Consider the following 22,386-nt stretch of genomic DNA (forward strand, 5'->3'; position numbering starts at 1 on the left):
AAAAGACCTCTACGCCTACTTACTCGCTTAGTATGACGCTTCCTCAGTTCTCGCTTTAGTATTAAGAGTGACAGAAGAAAGTTAGCGCTTAGTAGGGGTGGATACAAACTGACCAATTATGCTCGAGAGTGCATGTAAGTGGACAAATCACATGCAGGAAGGTGATTCAAACTGACCAATCAGGTTTAAGCTAAGAGGTAGGTGTACCAATCATGTGTACAAAGTGTAACAAACAGGTCAAATATCTTTACTTCAATTTTATCAAACAAATCAACGATGTCAAGAACACACTAGGGAAAGTCCTGTAGCAGTCATTTGATACTGAAAGTAATGCTTTGAAATGTGATATACAGTGAACGTTACCAAATATATAGACTCACATCATATGGTCCTTAATTTGACTCTGGATAAAATTATTGACTTGTATCAAAGTTTTCAGAGTCAGCAGTTGAGTCTGCAACTTATGAACAAGGAAGGGATTTTTCATATCTGGAGTCAAGTTCAAAGTCAATTAGTGATCAAAATGGGTCTAGTTCAATGCTAATCACGACATATTTACAATTATGTCAGAACAATGATTTACAGATGTTTGGCATGGAAATAAAACTCTCATACGGCAAGAAAAAAAGAAGAATTGTTTCTGGTCAGGACATTTTGTTTAAAAGATGAATAGATGCAATTCTTATTCTCAACAAACCTGTCACTCAATCTACTATTTATGGCAGTTACTGTTCTTTTTATTTAGTACTTTAGAGCAAGTGTATATATGGGGCAGATGTCATTTGCTTGTTCATGATTGGCTCTGCAGTCATCTTCAATGAATTAAGGAGGGTTATTTATGTGTTTACCCCAGATCTGCTGACTGCATAGGCTGGACAAACATGAACAAAAAAAGACCGACACGAGGGTATTTAAGTGATGCATGCGCTGACCAGAAACAATTTTTTTTTTGCCTAATTACATTGTGTTTCTTTTGGGGTTTGATATTTTCTTTCATATTCTGTCACATTGTACACATATATGGTATCTCAGTGCATACTGAGTATGTAGTTACTACAGCTACAGTGCAATTCTGTATTTGTCAGTTATGCTAATCAAATGGTTAGTATGGCAAACTTGGAATCTGCAAGTTGATGATTCGCTATTTGTTTCTGCATGATAAAAGGGTAAGACTTGAATCACCATTTTGCCCCAGCCAACCCAGTTGTGTGAGGAAATAGAACAAGGGAAAACTTTAATTCTATGGGTCTCACTTTCTGAAGGATGATCTGCTCACCAGGAAATTCAAGGGACACAAGTTATTTCAATGATTATAGTTGATTGTAGTGAGTTTCTTATGTCTGTTATTTCAACAACACAACTGTCATCTCTTAGATAGGTAATGGTTATTATAAATGACACCCTTTTGTGTTTGTTATTCTTAGACTTATAGTTCATGTAATTGAAAACATGAACTGATAAATGACAAATTGTTTGCATTATATTAAACTATATGTAATACTATGACAACTCCATGATGAGTGAATGCAAATGTGGGGTACTCATGCTATTTACATGAGTGCTTGCAGTGTTCTCTGTGCCCATACTTTCATGAGTGTAACGAGTGAACGTGCAGCAGAAAACACTTCAAGCACAAGTGCAAATACGTGAGTATCACAATGTCACTCACATGGCATAAGGTTCTATTATTATTACATTATATTTATCCAAAACATCAAATTTCCATATTAATGATACTGTGCAATCACATGCTTCAAGTACAATGAAGAATTATGTATTCATTTTCTTATCATTTGCATGCAGGTATGCAATGTTTCAAAAAATGTGTAAAATGTTTGTTATTGGAGGTACAAGAACACACTTTTCCACACTTTTTTTTTTTTTTTTTTATAGTTTTTTGCAATTTATTGATGTGCAAAGATGGACTTGGTTGATGCTGTTAACTTTCTTTTTTTTAAGTTGGAAAACATCATAAAGTTGTTTCATAAAATTAAAAATCCCAAATAAATACCTAATTTGGCTACTATAAATGGTATATGATGTATTACATTTAGTCTTACGTGTACTTACATCATTGGGGTTTTCTGTTGATAGCTGTCGAGCTAAGTATGGTGTTAACATTGCATTCAAAGGTTTCTGCACTGCTGGGTTATCTGGTGTCCTGTCTATATCGTCAAGGTAACCACCAAGTCTTGCCAAGGCATGGAAACAAAGACGGGCCAAGTTATTGGCAACTTCCTGAAATACAGATATACGGAGAAACGTTCAGTGAGAGTCAATGCCGAGTGTCATTATGGATTCTATATTCATACTAGACAGCCAAAAGAAAACATTTTTTTTTAAAATCAAATTTATGTATGTAACTTAGGTACAATACTACTGGCTTTGTAAATCAGTCAACCTTCTTTTACAGCCCTGATATGAGTTTTATAAAGAGAGACTACAATTTACTGTCCAATCAGGATGAGTGTCTTGTAATATTGCAGTAAATAGGCTACTGTCCAATCAGGATGGGTGGCTTGTAATACTGCAGTATTAAACACAGGCCAACGTCCAATCAGGATGAGTGTCTTTTAACACTGCAGTAACACTGGCTACTTTGCATAGAGAAGGACTAATTATGGTCAGGTGATACAAGACAATGCTACAGCATCATCATAAAATATGCAAATACATGTAGGTCTTTTCAACCAATCAGAGAGGGTGATTAGTGACATGTGATGACACTTACCTGTTGGTTTGTTTCTTGTTTCTTTTCTACACCTGATTCTTCCAAGGTGAAGTCATAGTTAAAGAGATACAGGATAAGGTGCCATACGATACCAGCTTGGAGGAGATGATTTTGAAGGTAGTAGTCGACACTGAATGCACTCACACACTCAGCAGCCACAGAGTTCAATATTGGAAGGTTCTGAAAATAAGAAACCAAGATATATGTTTAAAAGAACTACTTCTCTGTAATAGTGTTTGTGTACCTAGCTAGTAATACAGTGTTTGTATACCGAGTAATACAGTGTTTGTACACCTTGTAATACAATATTTGTAAACTTTGTAAGTGTTAGTACACCTTGTAATACAGTGTTAGTATGCCTTGTAATACAGATATTACATACCTTATAATACAGTGTTAGTACACCTTGTAATATAGTGTTTGTACACCTTGTAATATAGTGTTTGTACACCTTGTAATACAGTATTTGTACACCTTGTAATAGTGTTTGTACACCTTGTAATACAGTGTTTGTACACCTTGTAATACAGTGTTTGTACACCTTGTAATACAGTGTTTGTACACCTTGTAATACAGTGTTTGTACACCTTGTAATACAGTGTTTGTACACCTTGTAATACAGTGTTTGTACACCTTGTAATACAGTGTTTGTACACCTTGTAATACAGTGTTTGTACACCTTGTAATACAGTGTTTGTACACCTTGCAATACAGTGTTTATACACCTTGTAATACAGTGTTTATACACCTTGTAATACAGTGTTTGTACACCTTGCAATACAGTTATTACATACCTTGTAATATAATGTTCTTGAAAGTTCTTTGATGATACTTGGCAGCTCAATAATTTTCTCTCTACATGCGCCAAACTGTGCTGCAACAGCATAACACTTGATAACATGGGTGCACACCTACAAAATAACAAGATAAGAATTATCAACGATTCCCATATGACATCATGAGTTAGCTTAGATCAGCTTGGACCTACAGTATTTCATATGTACTTATATTTGACATGGCTGACTCAAAATTACAGGGAACACAAATTTTACGAACAGTGTCATGCAAACGCCAGTAACTAGCAGGTACCATGAGAAAACCATTACTGACTTTTACTGGTTCAAATAACTTTGATAAATTGTTTGCCACAAAGCAGCATTCTAAAGTTAAAACAGGAGTAAACAGGAGTACCCAGAAAAAACTTTACTGTTCGGTTGGGTCACATTAAGCATTGCCCTTCTTAAATACAGACCTTGCTAATTTAACTGGAACCTAGCTAATGACAGCTGGTTGTAACCCAGACTGCTTGGAGTAAGAAGTGTACAAGCTAACTATTCAGCCATACTGACAGAGTTCCTAGATGTGCACATAAAAAGTTCAAGTCTGATATCATGAGAAGAATACAAGATTTAATATATCAAGTTATTTTACAGCAGAATTCAGGTATAGTAACTTGTACGTACCTGTACTGGCATATTGTCAGGAGATGATGAAGAATTCAACATGGTAGAACATCGAGAAAAGGCATCTAGTAAACTCTGTAAAGAATGTAATAATCAAAATCAATGTCATGAATTACTAGACTCTGTACAACACTATGGAAAGGTGTGCGATAAAGTCGACAAAAAATCACTCCATGCCACAATATCTACCGGTATATTCTATCTCTCCCCAGCTCATAATCAATGTTGCTTCCTCCTGACCTCTGTACCCCCACCCCATCTATTTTACTTCTCTCCTCATCTCTAGTAACCCCTCTCCCCTGACTTCTAATGTACCCTTCTTCCGTACCTCTAGCCCCTATCTCTTCCCAGCTCCTAATATATGCTGTTCCATCCTTCTATCACCCCCTCTACTTTGATGTCTATTACCCCTCTTTCTTACTTCTAGCCCCCATCTCTTCCCAGCTTCTCATCAATGTTGTGCCCTTCTTACCTATATCACCCTCTCTCCTTTTACCTCTACCCGTCTTCCATCACCTGCAGTCCTTATCTCTTCCCAGCTCCCCCTCAATGCTATTCCCTCTTCCACTCCATTACTGGCCTTTCCCCTGGCCTCCATTACCCCCTACCTCTATTACCTCATCATTCCCAAGCTCCTCCTCACCCCTATCCCCCCTCCCCTTCTCACCTCTATTCCCCTTTCTCGCCGTAATTCCTCAGCATTCAAAGCTGAACAGTTGATGGTGTGGTAGGCTAACTCTGTTGCAGCAGCCAGTAGTGGTGCTGTTTTGGAAAACAACATCTGATCGCTTGTTTCCATTTGGATTGTTTTGATAAGCATGGGATATCCTGCATATTTGTATGGCTGCAGTTCTGTAGAAATATCAGAAAGTTTTGATAAGCATGGGATATCGTTTTGATAAGCATGGGATATCGTTTTGATAAGCATGGGATATCGTTTTGATAAGCGTGGGATATCGCTTTGATAAGGATGGGATATCGTTTTGATAAGCGTGGGATATCGTTTTGATAAGCATGGGATATCGTTTTGATAAGCGTGGGATATCGTTTTGATAAGCATGGAATATCATTTTGATAAGCATGGGATATCATTTTGATAAGCATGGGATATCGTTTTGATAAGCATGGGATATCGTTTTGATAAGTGTGGGATATCGTTTTGATAAGCGTGGGATATCGTTTTGATAAGCGTGGGATATCGTTTTGATAAGCATGGGATATCGTTTTGATAAGCATGGGATATCGTTTTGATAAGCATGGGATATCGTTTTGATAAGCGTGGGATATCGTTTTGATAAGCATGGGATATCGTTTTGATAAGCGTGGGATATCGTTTTGATAAGCGTGGGATATCGTTTTGATAAGCATGGGATATCGTTTTGATAAGCATGGGATATCCTGTATATTTGTATAGTTGCAATATATATGTATTGGCAAACGTAAATTCTACAAAATTTATCATTTTGGATAAACATATATACCTTACATAAAAAAAACCAATCTACATGAGTGGTACTTGCACTGTGTTCAGCTAAACATTATTAAAACATACTATGTTCATGAAAGTACGGCCACAGAGAACACTACAAACACTCATACAAATACCCAGAATACATCACACTTACACTCATATATTATGGGGGGGGGGGGGTTCAGTTACATTACCATTGCTGTGTCTGTTGTATAGTATACTCTGTGCTTTCAATATAAGAACGATGTTATCTGGATCTGGTCCATTTGTCACTTTGTGTTTACTACACAAGAATTCATACGCTTTGTTGACTTTCTCAAACATGTCCTGTAAATAAGGACAATATAAAAAAAGAGCTTCAGTTCTCCATACTCTCTGAAAAAGTTGGCATTCACTTTTTCAAACCTCCATACTCTCTCTGAATGAGTTGCCATTCACTTTTGAAAAACCTCTATATTCACTGAAAAAGTTGGCATTCACATTTGCACACCTCTCGAAAAGTCAGAATTCACATTCACACATCTCTGAAAAAGTTGGCATTCACATTCGCACACCTCTGAAAAAGTTGGCATTCACTTTTGCACACCTCCATACTCTCTCTGAATGAGTTGCCATTCACTTTTGAAAAACCTCTATATTCACTGAAAAAGTTGGCATTCACTTTTGCACACCTCCATACTCTCTCTGAATGAGTTGGCATTCACTTATGAAAAACCTCTATATTCACTGAAAACGTTGGCATTTACATTTGCACACTGCTGAAAAAGTTGGCATTCACAATTTGCACACCTCTGAAAAAGTTGGCATTCACATTTGCACACCTTACATTCTCTCAAAAAGTTAAAGTCCACATTTCTGCAAATTAATTCTACAAGTTCAGTATCCTTCCATCTATCACATGGTTTATATCATTCTATTCATAAACTTGCCAGACCCCACACTATACATGTATTCACCCTGCCATTTGGATTTTACTTGTTACATATTCTTACCCTGCCATCTGGATTTTTGTCAGGATGGTATTTCTGAGCTAGTCTAAAGTAGGCTTTTCTGATATGAGATTCAATGTACCTGATGAGAAAAAAAAAGTGTTGAAATATCTTTAGAACTTATTGTTCCTGTTTGTTATGCAATAATTTTGGTGGTCTGTTGTCAGCTACATCAGAAAAATTTCACTTACTACCATGCTAACAGTGCTGTATTATGTTAAATATCAACCACCTAGCATGGCAGAGAGAATCAATATGGCATCCTTTACCTGCCCTCAGAAAAATTTCACTTACTACCATGCTAACAGTGCTGTATTATGTTAAATATCAACCACCTAGCATGGCACAGAGAATCAATATGGCATCCTTTACCTGCCCTCTTTAAAACTAGTTTCAGATTCATAATTTGGTAAAGTCAAATTTTAATCATCTAGCTTAATAAAGAAAATCAATATGGCATCCTTTACCCGCCATCTTTCTTTGGAAGGTTTAGTGTGTCATAGGCTTCATCCATAGACATAGCTGATGGTTTCTTCTCTACTTCTTTCTTCCATTCTTCAAGAATGTCCTTCAACAGTCTTACCTAATAATTGACAAAAAAATCATTTTAGGTGTAGATTTACTGGTTAATTATTTCCCTAAATGTCAGATGTAATTCTCAACAAAATACTGACAGATTTCCAGACAATGACATGGTTTTCAATAATTTATGTTTTTGTAGAATTTCATCTAACAGATACCAACAGTTTTTAGCCAAGCAAGAAACATGTACAGGTGCAGAATTTCTTGAAAGGGAATGTGCATATAGATTTCCATATGGTACAGGATTTCTGATTGGCTAGTCTGGGGAGGAGGATATACTTATGGCGTTTCTGATTGGTCAGTCAAAAGCTGTCAAAATACTACAGGGTTTCTGATTGCCTAGTCAGGGGAGGAGGATATACTTACAGAGTTTCTGATTGGTCAGTCAGGAGCTGTCAAAATACTACAGGGTTTCTGATTGGCTAGTCAGGAGAGGAGGATATACTTACAGGGTTCCTGATTGGTTGGTCAGGAACTGTCGAAATACTTACAGGGTTTCTGATTGGCCAGTCAGGGAACTTCTGAACATCACACAGATGTCGTAGATAATAGATATTACAGAATAGTTCTTGTTCAAGTTGTGGGTATTGTATAGCTGGGATTGGACAGTATTGGTAGAGAGCTCTGGTGTTACTTTGAAGCCTTGGACTAAAATCTGCTATATGGGACGCTATCTTCTCAATCATCATCCGCCTGCAAGAATAAATCAACTTTGTCAATCATTCATTTTCAGATTCCAAGATGTATTGCATGATGTGCTTGACTGCCAAGCAAAGGTGTACTTAGTTTACAGGAGTCTGATTCTAAGATGTATTGCTTGATGCGCGTGACTGCCAAGGGTGTACTTAGTTTACAGCAGCCTATTAGCAACACTGTTTCTATGGTGACAGATCTTTTCTGCGCACTTCATTTTGCCAGAAAGTTTTTAATGTTTTTAAGTCGAGTCTTAACACTCGGTTTTTGATTTTATTATTACAGTACTCTGAGATGAGTTTTTAAAATGGAAAGCATTCTCTTAAAAAATAAATATTATTATGAGATAACAGTGCTAAATTGTTACTTTTATGCCTTTTATTGTCTTACACACAGAGACACAGACACACACAAACAAACACACACACACACACACAGAGACACAGACACACACACACACACACACACACACACACACACACACAATGATAGTGAATCCTTACTACATCATTTCACTTACCTCATTTCATTACTCCAGATAGCTTCAGGAGTATCAAATTCTCCGAGATAAATCTCAGCAAATTTCTCAGCACCATGATTCTCAAGATAATGAACCATGGCTTCAGGAAGTATTGGACCCAAGACACTTCTCTGCATTATATCTGAACTCTTGAGCTGAAAAGTAATAAATAGTCAAAAGTGATTACACAGACAGAGTTGCGTGTAAAACAAATTATCACAGGTCTTCTTAGAAGATGTGCAACTATTGACATCAGACTGCGGACGAACGGAACCGATTACAAACAAGGGAAAGTAAACAACTGAATTGGATCAATAACACTTGGCACAACAAATTGGAAGTATAGAGACTTATATTACATTTCATTATTTGATAAGATCAGCTGTATGGCCTCTTTACATAATAGTTCACGTTCACAAACAAATCAGAAGTTCCCCTAACATTTCATGTACACATAAAGTGACCATAAAACTGTTCTTCTCCATCCATGAAAGCGATACAAGTTTCTGCTGTTCCAATATGCTGTGCAAAGTGTTATTTATCCAATTCAACAGAATACCAAGGTACAAAACAGTACTATGGGGTGATGATACCCTCAATTTGAGCGAGGGCGCTGTAGTCTCAATTTCCTGTTTGCAGTCTGGAATGTCCTATTGTTCTTACCTCATCAGCACGGAATGCTTGTTTTATATGTGAATACTGCAGAAACCTACAAATTCAAACAAAAAAAGATATTTCACCGTTGGTTTCTATCCTTTTCTAAATTACCTTAGGACCTGTCAATTTCAGTACATCATAAGCCCTCACATTTGTCAGAAATGAAGGTTTGGTTGACGGATTTTATTTGTATTGTGTTACTGTATTCCTTTTAGTATGCATATCGTTAAATGACAAACTTTAACTGTATGTTACTATTATATTTGCCTTTACTACAGAAAATAAAATAGAACTACCTTTACTATAGAAACTGAAATAGAACTACCTGTACTATAAATAGAACTACCTGTACTATAGAATCTGAAATAGAAGTACCTGTACTATAGCATCTGAAATAGACCTACATTTACCTTTACTATAGAATCTGATATAGAACTGCCATCACTATAGAATCTGAAATAGACCTACATTTACCTTTACTATAGAATCTGATATAGAAATGCCATCACTATAGAATCTGAAATAGACCTACATTTACCTTTACTATAGAATCTGATATAGAACTGCCATCACTATAGAATCTGAAATAGAACTACCTTTACTATAGAATCTGAAAGAGTCCTACCCTTACTATAGAATCTGAAATAGAACTTCCCTTACTATAGAATCTGAAATAGAACTACCTTTACTATAGAATCTGGAATAGAACTACCTTTACTATAGAATCTGATATAGAACTACCTTTACTATAGAATCTGAAATAGAACTACCTTTACTATAGAATCTGAAATAGAACTACCTTTACTATAGAATCTGAAATAGAACTACTTTACTATAGAATCTGAAATAGAACTACCTTTACTATAGAATCTGATATAGAACTACCTTTACTATAGAATCTGAAATAGAACTACTCTTACTATAGAATCTGATATAGAACTACCATTCCCATAGAAACTGATATAGAGCTACCTTTACAACAGAATCTCAAATAGAACGATTACACCAACTACATGTACTACCAGAATGCCACAGGAACTCAGACGAACTTCCTGTAGAAATACAGATCGTGCTTTGAGCTCTCTTTAAATCCAGAAATCACGAAAATACTATAGAAACCCAGCGATAGTTATTAAACTATATGACTTACTTTCCAATTGGCAGTACGTTAGATCCCGTGTACATTAGGATAAAGAAGAAGACTCCGCTCAAATACAGTCTTTGTAACTGTGGGTTGTCTACCATGATATGCTGCAACAATATGGCCACTTTCTCTACTAGCACTGGGTCAAAGGTCAACAACAACTGCGGGACACAAAAATCAAGAATACTGGTAAACTGAGATGTGAGTAAAGGTGTTACAATGATACGCTATTACAATGTTTTGTAGTCATGTTGTAGAAGTGGCAACAGTATCTACAAACCTGTATATTCTGTATACAAGAGATATTTGGTAGCCCTACCTGCAGTATTGAAAAATGTAAACTATGTATGGTGGCTATAGGAACACTTTGTGGTATAAAGGTGGTTTTACATTATATACCAGTTCAAATCTCTGAGGTCATAGGACAACTGTGTGGTAGTCATGGCGACAATACTATTTACACACTTGTTCATAATACACATCTATACTTATGGGTTTTATGGACACTAAAAACCTGTAGATGTGGTAGTCAAGGAGATCCCATCAACAAACTTGCTGTACATGTGGTAGCCATGGAGACAATATATACATACTTATACATGTGGTAGCCATGGAGACAATATCTACACACTTATACATGTGGTAGCCATACCTACATACTTATATATGTGGTAGCCATGGAGACAATATCTACATACCTGTACAATATGTGGTAGCCATGGAGACAATATCTACATACCTGTACAATATGTGGTAGACATGTTGCTTCTGATAAGATTCGTTTTGGTCTTGGTAGTGGTCTAACAATTGCCCCTTCACTGTCTCTGTATGAGTAACAATAGATAACCATATCAACTCTGTCAGATACTATAACAAAACTCCATGATACGTGAATGCAAGTGTGGCACACTCAGGGTATTTGCATGTGTATGTAATGTTGTTCTCTGCGACCATACCTTCATGAGCATAGTGAGTGAAAGTGCAGCACAAAACACTGCAAGCATGAGTACAAATACCTGCCTATCCAAACTGGCACTCAAGCGTCATAGGGTTCTGTTATTATGTAACACATGTTTATCAGAAACAGCAAATTTCGGTAAAAACGGTACTGTGTGATCACATGTTGACGCATACAATGGATAAAGTGTCTTCACTATCATGCACATACACAATAATGTTTTTGGTACTGTACTGCAGTGCAAATACCACTAGTATGCGCACACATCGGTGCAAGTAATCTCTGGTGCATATGTCATACTGTACTCACCGACTTGGATAATAATCACATATCCTATTCAGCATGTTTAATATTAGAGTTGCTAATTCACTTTCATTCATCACAGCTTGTCCAGATGCCAATAGACACCATTTCAGTTGCGGTATTGTATGCAGAGGACGCCATCCATCCATTCCCTGTGCCCAACACCTGGTCTTTGGGACCAAGGTACCTTCCTTCCATAATTCCTTCATCTATAATAAGAAAACAAAAATAGCGCCAATGGCACTGTAGTACAACTGACTATAATAAAATTACAATAACATCCTCATCAAATTTCAGACCAAGCTCAAAATCAGAATTTCTTTAAATCTAACTGCACGTTGTTATCATATCTTGAATGACATATACGTGTCTTGATACTTCAGTATCTACTAACAGTCACATCTAAGTTTCAGTCCTATTTTACCTGGTAGTTTTACTCAGTTGAAGTTTTTTAATTACCTCTTTGAAACTGTATGGTCCAAGTCTTTCCTTCTCCACATTACCAAAGTACCATTCTTTCTCTGTGTCTCTTTCCATGTCAGGAGATGCTTCTATTACATTGGTCTGATTATATAAATAGATAGATAGATAGATAGATAGATAGATAGATAGATAGATAGATAGATAGATAGATAGATAGACAGACAGACAGATAAATAGATAGATAGATGGATAGATAGATAGACAGATAGATAGATGGATGGATAGAGATAGATAGATAGATAGATAGATAGATAGATATATAGACAGACAGACAGACAGATAGATAGATAGATAGATAGATAGATAGATAGATAGATAGATAGATAGATAGATAGATAGATAGATAGATAGATAGATAGATAGATAGACACATTAAAACCTGCACTAGCTGCAATTGGAAAGTTATCGAAAGCTGTTTTGACAGAAATGACAACTTACTCATACTGTTGTACACCAGTGTGGCTTCTAATGATAGCCAAATTGTATTGCTGCGAGTCAAAATGAGAAAAACTGGCATTTCTTGTGAGTCACCACATAGTAAGAAATAAGGGAACAAGAAATTTCGGTACATCACTAGAAATTGTGTGCATCAGTGGCGCATCAAATTGGCTTAGAGGGCACACTGTTGTACACTCATAGTACTGAATCACCTATAGGTAAACATATTTGTGTAGATGTACCCATCATACGGTACAATAAATCTAATCAAATTGATTTTGGGGTCCATAACCCTAAAATTAGTTCCCATAATGCTATGCAGGGTTTCACTCATACATATATGGAGAGATGGACATCTAATTAACATGCACAAAGTCTAATTATTGGCATTTACCAACTTTCAGTAAATATATTGTGGAACAAGTTCAAATTAAAGTCAACAATATATTATCCGAGCTTGATGTTATTCAGATTAATTTAACAATATCTTTTGAAGACTATATAATCATAATGAAGATATTTTCTGACATCTATCATCATAAAATCTATGTTTTTGGTAAAGAGCTCCTATCCAATAGTAAAATAATACTTTTGGTGAAAATCTGGTATTCACACCGTGACCTTTGACCTTACCTGTAGTGGTACAGTGACCTTTGACCTTACCTGTAGTGGTACAGTGGCACGACTTGTATGTAGATGTGCCAGCGTCAATAAATCTACTAGAATCTTGATTCCATTGGCATCCATCAATTCTTTCACATTCCTTCTGTTCATTATGAGTTTGTTGAGAAACTGAATCAGTCGATCCCTTTCTAGTTTGTCTGTACACTGGAATTCAAAATGAGCCAAATTAGTTAGGAGTTACTACACTATTAGCTTGGAGTTACTACACTATTAGATAGGAGTTACTACACTATTAGCTAGGAGTTACTACACTACTAGCTAGGAGTTAACGCACTATTAGCTAGGAGTTACTACACTATTAGCTAGGAGTTACTACACTATTAGCTTGGAGTTACTACACTATTAGCTAGGAGTTACTACACTATTAGCTAGGAGTTACTACACTATTAGCTAGGAGTTACTACACTATTAGTTAGGAGTTACTACACTATTAGCTATGAGTTACTACACTATTAGCTAGGAGTTACTACACTATTAGCTAGGAGTCACTACACTATTAGCTAGGAGTTACTACACTATTAGCTAGGAGTTACTACACTATTAGCTATGAGTTACTACACTATTAGCTAGGAGTTACTACACTATTAGCTAGGAATTACTACACTATTAGTTAGAGTTACTACACTATTAGCTATGAGTTACTACACTATTAGCTAGGAGTTACTACACTATTAGCTAGGAGTTACTACACTATTAGCTAGGAGTCACTACACTATTAGTTAGGAGTTACTACACTATTAGCTATGAGTTACTACACTATTAGCTAGGAGTTACTACACTATTAGCTAGGAATTACTACACTATTAGCTAGAGTTACTACACTATTAGCTAGGAGTTACCACACTATTAGCTAGGAGTTACTACACTATTAGCTAGGAGTTACCACACTATTAGCTAGGAGTTACTACACTATTAGCTAGGAGTTACTACACTATTAGCTAGGAGTTACTACACTATTAGCTAGGAGTTACTACACTATGTAACAATAACATTCCAACTATATACTTTGTATTATAAACAACATGGAACACTATAACACTCACCCTTTCCAGCATTCCAACTATATACTTTGTATTATGAACAATGTGGAACACTATAACACTCACCCTTTCCAGCATTCCAACTATATACTTTGTATTATGAACATGGAACACTACAACACTCACCCTTTCCAACATTCCAACTATATACTTTGTATTACGAACAATGTGGAACATTATAACACTCACCCTTTCCAGCATTCCAACTATATACTTTGTATTATGAACAACATGGAACACTATAACACTCACTCTTTCCAACATTCCAACTATATATTTTGTATTATGGACAATATGGAACACTATAACACTCACCCTTTCCAACATTCCAACTATATATTTTGTATTATGGACAATATGGAACACTATAGTACTCACTGTTTCCAGCATTCCAACTATACACTTTGTATTATGAACGTGGAACACTATAACACTCACCCTTTCAAACATTCCAACTATATACTTTGTATTATGAACAATGTGGAACACTATAACACTCACCCTTTCAAACATTCCAACTATATACTTTGTATTATTGACAATGTGGAACATTATAACACTCACCCTTTCCAACATTCCAACTATATATTTTGTATCATTGAAGGCACCAATTTCTTCATAACATCTTCCATACACAATTGTCATGGCTTGTAAACACATACATTTCATATGAACCTTGCTTGTCAGTAGGAATCGGTGATATAAATCATTGTAGAATTCATACCTGGAACAACAGCATACAACATTAGTTATGATAGTCAAGTTTTACTTCCAAGATCGAACCAAACATTATCTTTTTTTCATTCTCGAATTTTAGTATACTTTATATATATAGTAATATCTTTCCATGGACCAGACTTGCATTACAACCAATCAAACACCTTCACCTATCTGAGTTAGGAAATCTATTTTGCATATCTTTTGGCACTCTGCCAAACTAAACCAACCAATCAGAATTCAGGAAATCTATATCATAGTATCTGCAATCTGCCAATAGACATCTTACTGTATTGAAGTGTACAATGGTCTCTGTTAGTTTTTATTTCCAATACTGAACTCAAAGCATTTTACGATTATTACCCCTGGTACAGACCTAAAGTGACACAACCTATTATACCCCTTCAACTCCTTGAGAATACAAAATTCACTGCAGCCTCTATAAGTGCATTGGATTAAAGCATTCACATTGCAACCTCTATCCTACCAGGTCCCCAATTATACAGCTGGGTTGACTGAGGCACAATCGTGGTTCAAATCCTGCCTAAGGACTTTAGACATTCGAAAACAAAGAGATGCGACATGACTCAAACCCACAACCTGGCCACTCTAAATATTTGACTATCATAATTCTATATAACTCAATAACTTTACAATTTGTAAATAAATAAATAAATAAATACTTACGATCTCTTTATTGCACTTGTTTCTTCGTTTTCATCCTCTTCCAACAAAAGTCGTAAATAATAATCACCAATTTTGATTTCTTCAGCAAGGCACTCATAGCGGACTTCAAATTCTGCATGATTCCATGCAATGACGTGGTTTCCACTCAGGTCTTTGTCTATATTGAATGCCCTCATTTCAGCCTCCAGAGCATCACGTAATTCCTCGCGTGTCTAAAAAAATGTCATTTAATTATTATTCGATGGTGAACCACAATTAAATACAGTTTTCATCACTTTGACCAGTGATAAATAAATTGTCTTCCTATTGACTAAGATGGCACACTCTCTGAATAATTTTCAGACACATTTTCTTTGAGCCATTTTTTCTGCCATAGAGGGCACACTGTCTCTGAACAACTTACACCTATCGCAAATACCACCTATCATAATGTGTACCCTTGGTAAATCTTACATCAGTCTTAGTTTTTACATGTTAGTATTTAGTCAATCATGTCTTACCTTGTGATTCCATATAAGGTTAGCTTTGGCATGGTCGATGCTGAATCTGTAAAACACACAAAGCAATAATAAAAATATAAGTAGATTTAAATTTATTTTCCTTTCTGTAGAGTTTAGAAAAGTACAGATAAAACTACTCAATTCACATCATTTCCTATTTTAGGGTTGAACACTCTGGTCTGAGATAAATGATGAGCTATTTACATTAATATCTGAATACTGTGGTTATCTAATTGATTGTTTTTTTAAGATGGTAATAAGCACTTAGGATTTATGATATTAATATTAAGTTATGCTGTCTCCAATAAGATGAGTGTCCATAGCGAAGATGTCCACTGAACAATGAATGACGAATAAGTTTCAACTTGGTGTTTCATGGCAGTGGCATATATTGTATATGATGTAAAATCATATTTATTACCTTCAAGAACCAAAAGTAATGAAATTTTATTTACTACGGTGGTATCTCCTTTTAACAGCTTATTCGATATATGTATGTGTCTGCGTTTAACTTTTCACTTTTTACACAAATATGAAAGAAATTATTTATAAATTCATTTATACTTACTTGTAATAGAATAATATCCAGTTGGCTTCACTTTTTATCCTTTGCCTCCGTTTTCTAAGTACTATAGGTTTCTGAGGAAGACATACACACATAAAAACAAATTGTAAATGACTTCAGATACCTTTATAAAACAGAAATCAGATACCTTCCTAATACAGAAATCAGATACCTTCATAACGCTGAATTCAGATACTCTCCACAGAGATAGCTGATACCTTCCCAATACTGAATTCAGATACCCTCCTCATATAGAATTCAAATACCAAGTTCCTAATACTGAATTCAGATACCCTCCTTATACAGAATTCAGATACCCTCGCCATACAGAAATCAAATACCTTCCTAATACAGAATTCAGATACCCTCCTCGCACAGAACTCAGATACCTCCTCATACAGATACCACATACCTTCATAATACAGAAATCAGATACTTTTATAATACTGAAACCAGATACCCTCCTAATACAAATATCAGATACCAGATAAACAGATTGGTTCAACAGTTGTCTTGCAACACTATATAAAAAGTTGGTCCTAAACAAAAGAATCATCTTAACTAATGCTTATGGCAATGGTGATAAGATGACATTTACATAAGAACCTGGGATTGAATCATGAGCCTTTAAGACCCATATATACTTGATAATTTCAAACTTATCAGACATGAAAGAGGTCCTTCTATATACAGTACTAGTATTTAAAATTTAACTGTTTTTGTATTTTTACTGCTTATATTCTTGTATGGATACTATTACTAGCTGTCGCTTCAAAAGACGAGACAATACAAGACAGAAAGCACAAGTTATGTAAAGCATGAAACTAGATACACACAGAGTGACAAAATTATATAATTATGATGTATTGTTAGTACGGCCACTTTCTATGCTGATATTATGACAGTGTTGGTGAATATACCAGCACTCACAGCCACAATACTATTCTATTAGAAATATAGTCTACACAGTGATGCCAAAGAAATTAACAACTTGTATTGTTTTATACTTGGATAGATGCCAAAGAAAATAACATATTGTATCGTTAATTTGGACTGAAGCCAATGAAATTAATAACCTGTGTTGTTTACTTGGACAGTTGCCAAAGATATGAATAACTTGTATTGTTTACTTGGATAGATGCCAAAGATATTAACACAATTTAACTTGGACAGATGCCAAAGATAGTAATAACTTGTGTTGTTAACTTGGACAGATGCCAAAGATATTAATAACTTGTGTTGTTAACTTGGACAGATGCCAAAGATATTAATAACTTGTGTTGTTAACTTGGACAGATGCCAAAGATATTAATAACTTGTGTTGTTAACTTGGACAGATGCCAAAGATATTAATAACTGGTGTTGTTAACTTGGACAGATGCCAAAGATATTAATAACTGGTGTTGTTAACTTGGACAGATGCCAAAGATATTAATAACTTGTGTTGTTAACTTGGACAGATGCCAAAGATATTAATAACTGGTGTTGTTAACTTGGACAGATGCCAAAGATATTAATAACTTGTGATATTTATTTAGACTGATGCCACACGTGCCTCAAGAAGTTATAATTTTATTTTCTGTGATTGCAGTCAAAGACAACGATTAGATATATTCATTGTTTTGGTCCACAGCAAAGAGACCCAAACAACTACGTAATAATGACTTTTTATATATAGCCTGGGAGACTCACCGGAGAATTCTGTGTTAGCCAGCATGAAAGTAAGAAAGAAGGAGAGAAAAATGAGAGAATGATGTGTTAAGAAAATGATTCAATGGGTAACATAAGCCGAGTGAACAATGATACAATGTATAACTAAGTGCAAAGTCTGAGGACAATTCATATGTATGCTAAACATGAGTATTGTTCCAATATGCAAATTTAGTAATGATGTCATTATTACAGTGATAACTTACACATGTGCGCAACCATGTATATCAGTTGGTATTTGCACTGCAGTTTCAATACTGAAAACACGATTCTGTATCTATATGCAAATTATATGCAAATGAGTATGCAATCGTTCAATGTACACCCAAAATAGCATGATCAGAAAGTATGATTTTTAATTTCGATCTGATATAGAAGCACAACAGAATATCACGATGCACAAGTCCATGTGTAAGTATTTACACTTGTGTTTACGGTGTTTACTCGCTACACTCATGAGAACACTGCAAGCACTCATGCAAATATCCCAAGTATAACACACTTGCATGTGCATGTGTCATGAGGTTCTGTCATATTACGATACATTAGGAAATATTCACTGATCTTAGATTATGCACTGTATACAATTATAGTAAACTAACTTTAATATCCTTCTGCTGTCAATAATTGTGCTCTAAACTTTTCAATAATTAAATCACATGTAAAAAGAAATTATGTATTGAAGATTTACTACTATGGAAAATACAGTGTTCATGTTACCCAGAATCATGTACATGGCAAAATATTGTCATTTTGGAACAAAATTTGAAACAACATGTGACATTTCGATCTGTCTACTGAAGACCTTTAGGAACGTAGTGTTACAGTCATTTTGAAGCGTCTCAGGATTGAGATGACATGTATATCACAGTCGTTAGAGAAAACAGACTAATTATGTATACAGACCGAGGACTGAAACTATTACCATGAAAGACAGTGCATATCTCTCTCATACAGTAAACCTCGAAATTTTCACCACTAGAAATTTGTGTCCGAGTCTACAGCTAGTTCTGAAAGTCTGATTTTTACTATTTACTACCAGACTGGTATATTCTGTTTATGTACAAGAAGGCATTTTAGTCACTACTGATTTCTGGAATTTTGTTTCTAGCGAAAAAAGTGAAAATATCTCTTCAGCGAAAATTTCCAGGTTTACATGCATCATATCACAATTGTAAACTACATGTGGACTATACCATGCAGACACATACAACAATTGTATTACAATGTATATAAATTCACTCTACAAGAGACAGACACAAGCATCAATTGTATACGTTCTGATTTTCGCTCCTGCACAGTTTACTCTCTTCTGCGGTCAAAGTAGCTAGTGACATATATAGCAAGCATTACTTACTGATGGTGATAACTGCAACCAAGCATGGAGAATATAGAGTAGAAGTAAAAGTCAAACCAGAAAATATCAGTATTAGAGTGAAATGAATGAGTGATTCATGCATTACTAGTACATTTAGATAGAGTTGGAGATTTGTTGTTATTTACAGTACTGGTGATCTCAGTAAAGAGGTTCATACACTTGAACTTTAAATATGTAGAATTTCTTTGATACATAACCAAGTTACTTTTTTTTCATGTCTAAATTCCTGCAACATAACTGTTGCCTTCCTCTTGACAAACTGATAATTTACTGTTCACCACGAGATTGCTAATGAAATCCCCCAAGTGATGAACAGAGACAAACGGGGAGGAACTGTCATAGCACAATTTGTTTACTACACTGCCCTCTAGTGGTGAACAGTAATCATTGTCGGTTTGACCTAAGCAAGGTGATGGTTACGCTGCCAAAACATAGACATTAAAAAAGTAACTTTGTTGTGTATCAAAGAACATTATTCGAAGTATTGGTGATATAAAATATATACTAACTTCTTTCTTAACACTAAATATCAGGACAGAAAACTCCTTAACCATGTGTTTTTGTCAGGGCGCCCTTCTACAGATAATTTGCATGCTAACTATGCATGCTAATTTGCATGCTGACTTTGCCTAATTTGCCTAAGTACACAGGATGTTTTGCTCGTTGACTAGACTGTGGTCTATGAGAAGCAGCACTTATAGCCGAAAATTAGCATATAAAGAAAGGAAGTATATTATAAAGACAAGATATAGGACTAAATCTGGCCAATGACAAACGACACTGTCCAATCCCCTATCCAATCTCAAAGATTCTATCTGACCATTTACAAACTCTCACCCCAAAGATACAGTCTTGCCATTGACTGTACCACCTTAGACTCTATCCTCCCATTGACATGCAATCTGACAGACCATCTTCCCATGTCTGACCACTGCCATCCCAAAGACCCTCTCTTCCCATTGATCATCCCCATCTCAAGGACTATGTCAAGCCATTGACCACACCGTTCAAATGACTCTGTCTGGTCAATGACTATCCTAACAGGGCCTCCGTGTAAATCAACTATTGTTGCTTCCTGGTTACCCTATTCAGTACTACTCCTCATTCCCATGACCCTGTTGACCCATGACCCCGTTGACCCATGACCCTGTTGACCCATGACCCTGTCTGGACATTGATTATCTTCATTCAAATGACCCTGTTGAGGCATTGACTTCAATACACTCCATATCAGGAAAATCTCACAAAATCCACAGAGAAACACTGCATATTATACAAACCCATAATACAATTGTAATCATAACACATATACATGCCACATAATAACATTGTAGCATACTTTAACACAATCAACTGATACACGGTAACATTGTAGCATACTTTAACACAATCAACTGATACATAATAACATTGTAGCATATTTTAACACAATCAACTGATACATGATAACATTGTAGCATACTTTAACACAATCAACTGATACATTATAACATTGTAGCATACTTTAACACAATCAACTGATACATTATAACATTGTAGCATACTTTAACACAATCAACTGATACATAATAACATTGTAGCATACATGTACTTTAACACAATCAACTGATACATAATAACATTGTAGCATACTTTAACACAATCAACTGATACACGATAACCTTGTTGCATACTTTAACACAATCAAATGATACATGATAACATTGTAGCATACTTTAACACAATCAACTGATACATAATAACATTGTTGCATACTTTAACACAATCAACTGATACATAATAACATTGTAGCATACTTTAACACAATCAACTGATACATAATAACATTGTAGCATACTTTAACACAATCAACTGATACACGATAACATTGTTGCATACTTTAACAGAATCAAATGATACATGATAACATTGTAGCATACTTTATCACAATCAACTGATACACAATAACATTATAGCATACTTTATCACAATCAACTGATACATTATAACATTGTAGCATACTTTAACACAATCAACTGATACATGATAACATTGTAGCATACTTTAACACAATCACATATTTCACAATAGCTTTCATATTTAACTTACGTCATTTTTCTTCTTTTCTTGCATAAGTTTGGCTTTCCAGTGAAGCAAAAAGTTCTCAACTTGTTTCCACTGTGGGTTGCCATGGCTTCTATTAGACTGATCCTAATTATGTAAAACACAAAATAATTGGGTGAACAGTTAAGCGGGTAGCACACTACTTGCAATCACTGTCGTTTCAGACTGTTGAAAGTTTATACCCAACCTTTACCCTACCTGTGACCCATCTAACCACCATCTCTGTCCGCGAGGGTAGTATGAGACGCAGTACCACTTTTGACTGTCTACAGATCAAAGCTTAAAGGGGAGTGATCAACATGGGTAAAATAGGTCAAAGATGGAACTTCGTCTCATACACTCACCACATTTAGACATCCTCTGCTCAAGATTTACACCAGGTGGAAAGCGACATGGTCAAGTATGACTTTTTGTACAGTGAAACAATGTCTGTGATACAAAAAAAACCCCATCATGTCGCCTATTTGAAATATAGACTCACTTCAGTCTGGTAGTACTAAACTCATCTGGGCTACTTTCACAGTGTCTCACACACTCACCTAGGTTATACTGTCTCACACACACTCACCT

At 35.5% G+C, this 22,386-nt stretch overlaps 1 protein-coding gene across 1 annotated transcript in view; it reads right to left on the reverse strand.

Annotated features, from left to right (window-relative positions):
- The window catches only part of LOC144451078 (dnaJ homolog subfamily C member 13-like), a 64,512-nt gene that overhangs the window by 24,532 nt on the left and 17,594 nt on the right, over window positions 1-22,386 (reverse strand). Inside the window, exons 21-42 of the mRNA XM_078141853.1 lie at window positions 21,802-21,903; window positions 16,629-16,699; window positions 16,061-16,106; window positions 15,561-15,772; window positions 14,721-14,880; window positions 13,096-13,260; window positions 11,971-12,075; window positions 11,518-11,720; window positions 10,990-11,074; window positions 10,257-10,411; window positions 9,113-9,158; window positions 8,450-8,604; window positions 7,728-7,929; window positions 7,122-7,237; window positions 6,658-6,736; window positions 5,860-5,992; window positions 4,862-5,046; window positions 4,195-4,269; window positions 3,526-3,642; window positions 2,732-2,911; window positions 2,071-2,238; window positions 24-53 (exon numbers count right to left, since the gene is read on the reverse strand). Of these exons, the coding sequence (XP_077997979.1) occupies window positions 24-53; window positions 2,071-2,238; window positions 2,732-2,911; window positions 3,526-3,642; window positions 4,195-4,269; window positions 4,862-5,046; window positions 5,860-5,992; window positions 6,658-6,736; window positions 7,122-7,237; window positions 7,728-7,929; window positions 8,450-8,604; window positions 9,113-9,158; window positions 10,257-10,411; window positions 10,990-11,074; window positions 11,518-11,720; window positions 11,971-12,075; window positions 13,096-13,260; window positions 14,721-14,880; window positions 15,561-15,772; window positions 16,061-16,106; window positions 16,629-16,699; window positions 21,802-21,903 (2,790 nt within the window). The remainder of the gene's footprint in view (window positions 1-23; window positions 54-2,070; window positions 2,239-2,731; window positions 2,912-3,525; window positions 3,643-4,194; window positions 4,270-4,861; window positions 5,047-5,859; window positions 5,993-6,657; window positions 6,737-7,121; window positions 7,238-7,727; window positions 7,930-8,449; window positions 8,605-9,112; window positions 9,159-10,256; window positions 10,412-10,989; window positions 11,075-11,517; window positions 11,721-11,970; window positions 12,076-13,095; window positions 13,261-14,720; window positions 14,881-15,560; window positions 15,773-16,060; window positions 16,107-16,628; window positions 16,700-21,801; window positions 21,904-22,386) is intronic.

Source organism: Glandiceps talaboti, chromosome 20, assembly GCF_964340395.1.
Source record: "Glandiceps talaboti chromosome 20, keGlaTala1.1, whole genome shotgun sequence".
Classification (NCBI taxonomy): Eukaryota; Metazoa; Hemichordata; class Enteropneusta; family Spengelidae; genus Glandiceps; species Glandiceps talaboti.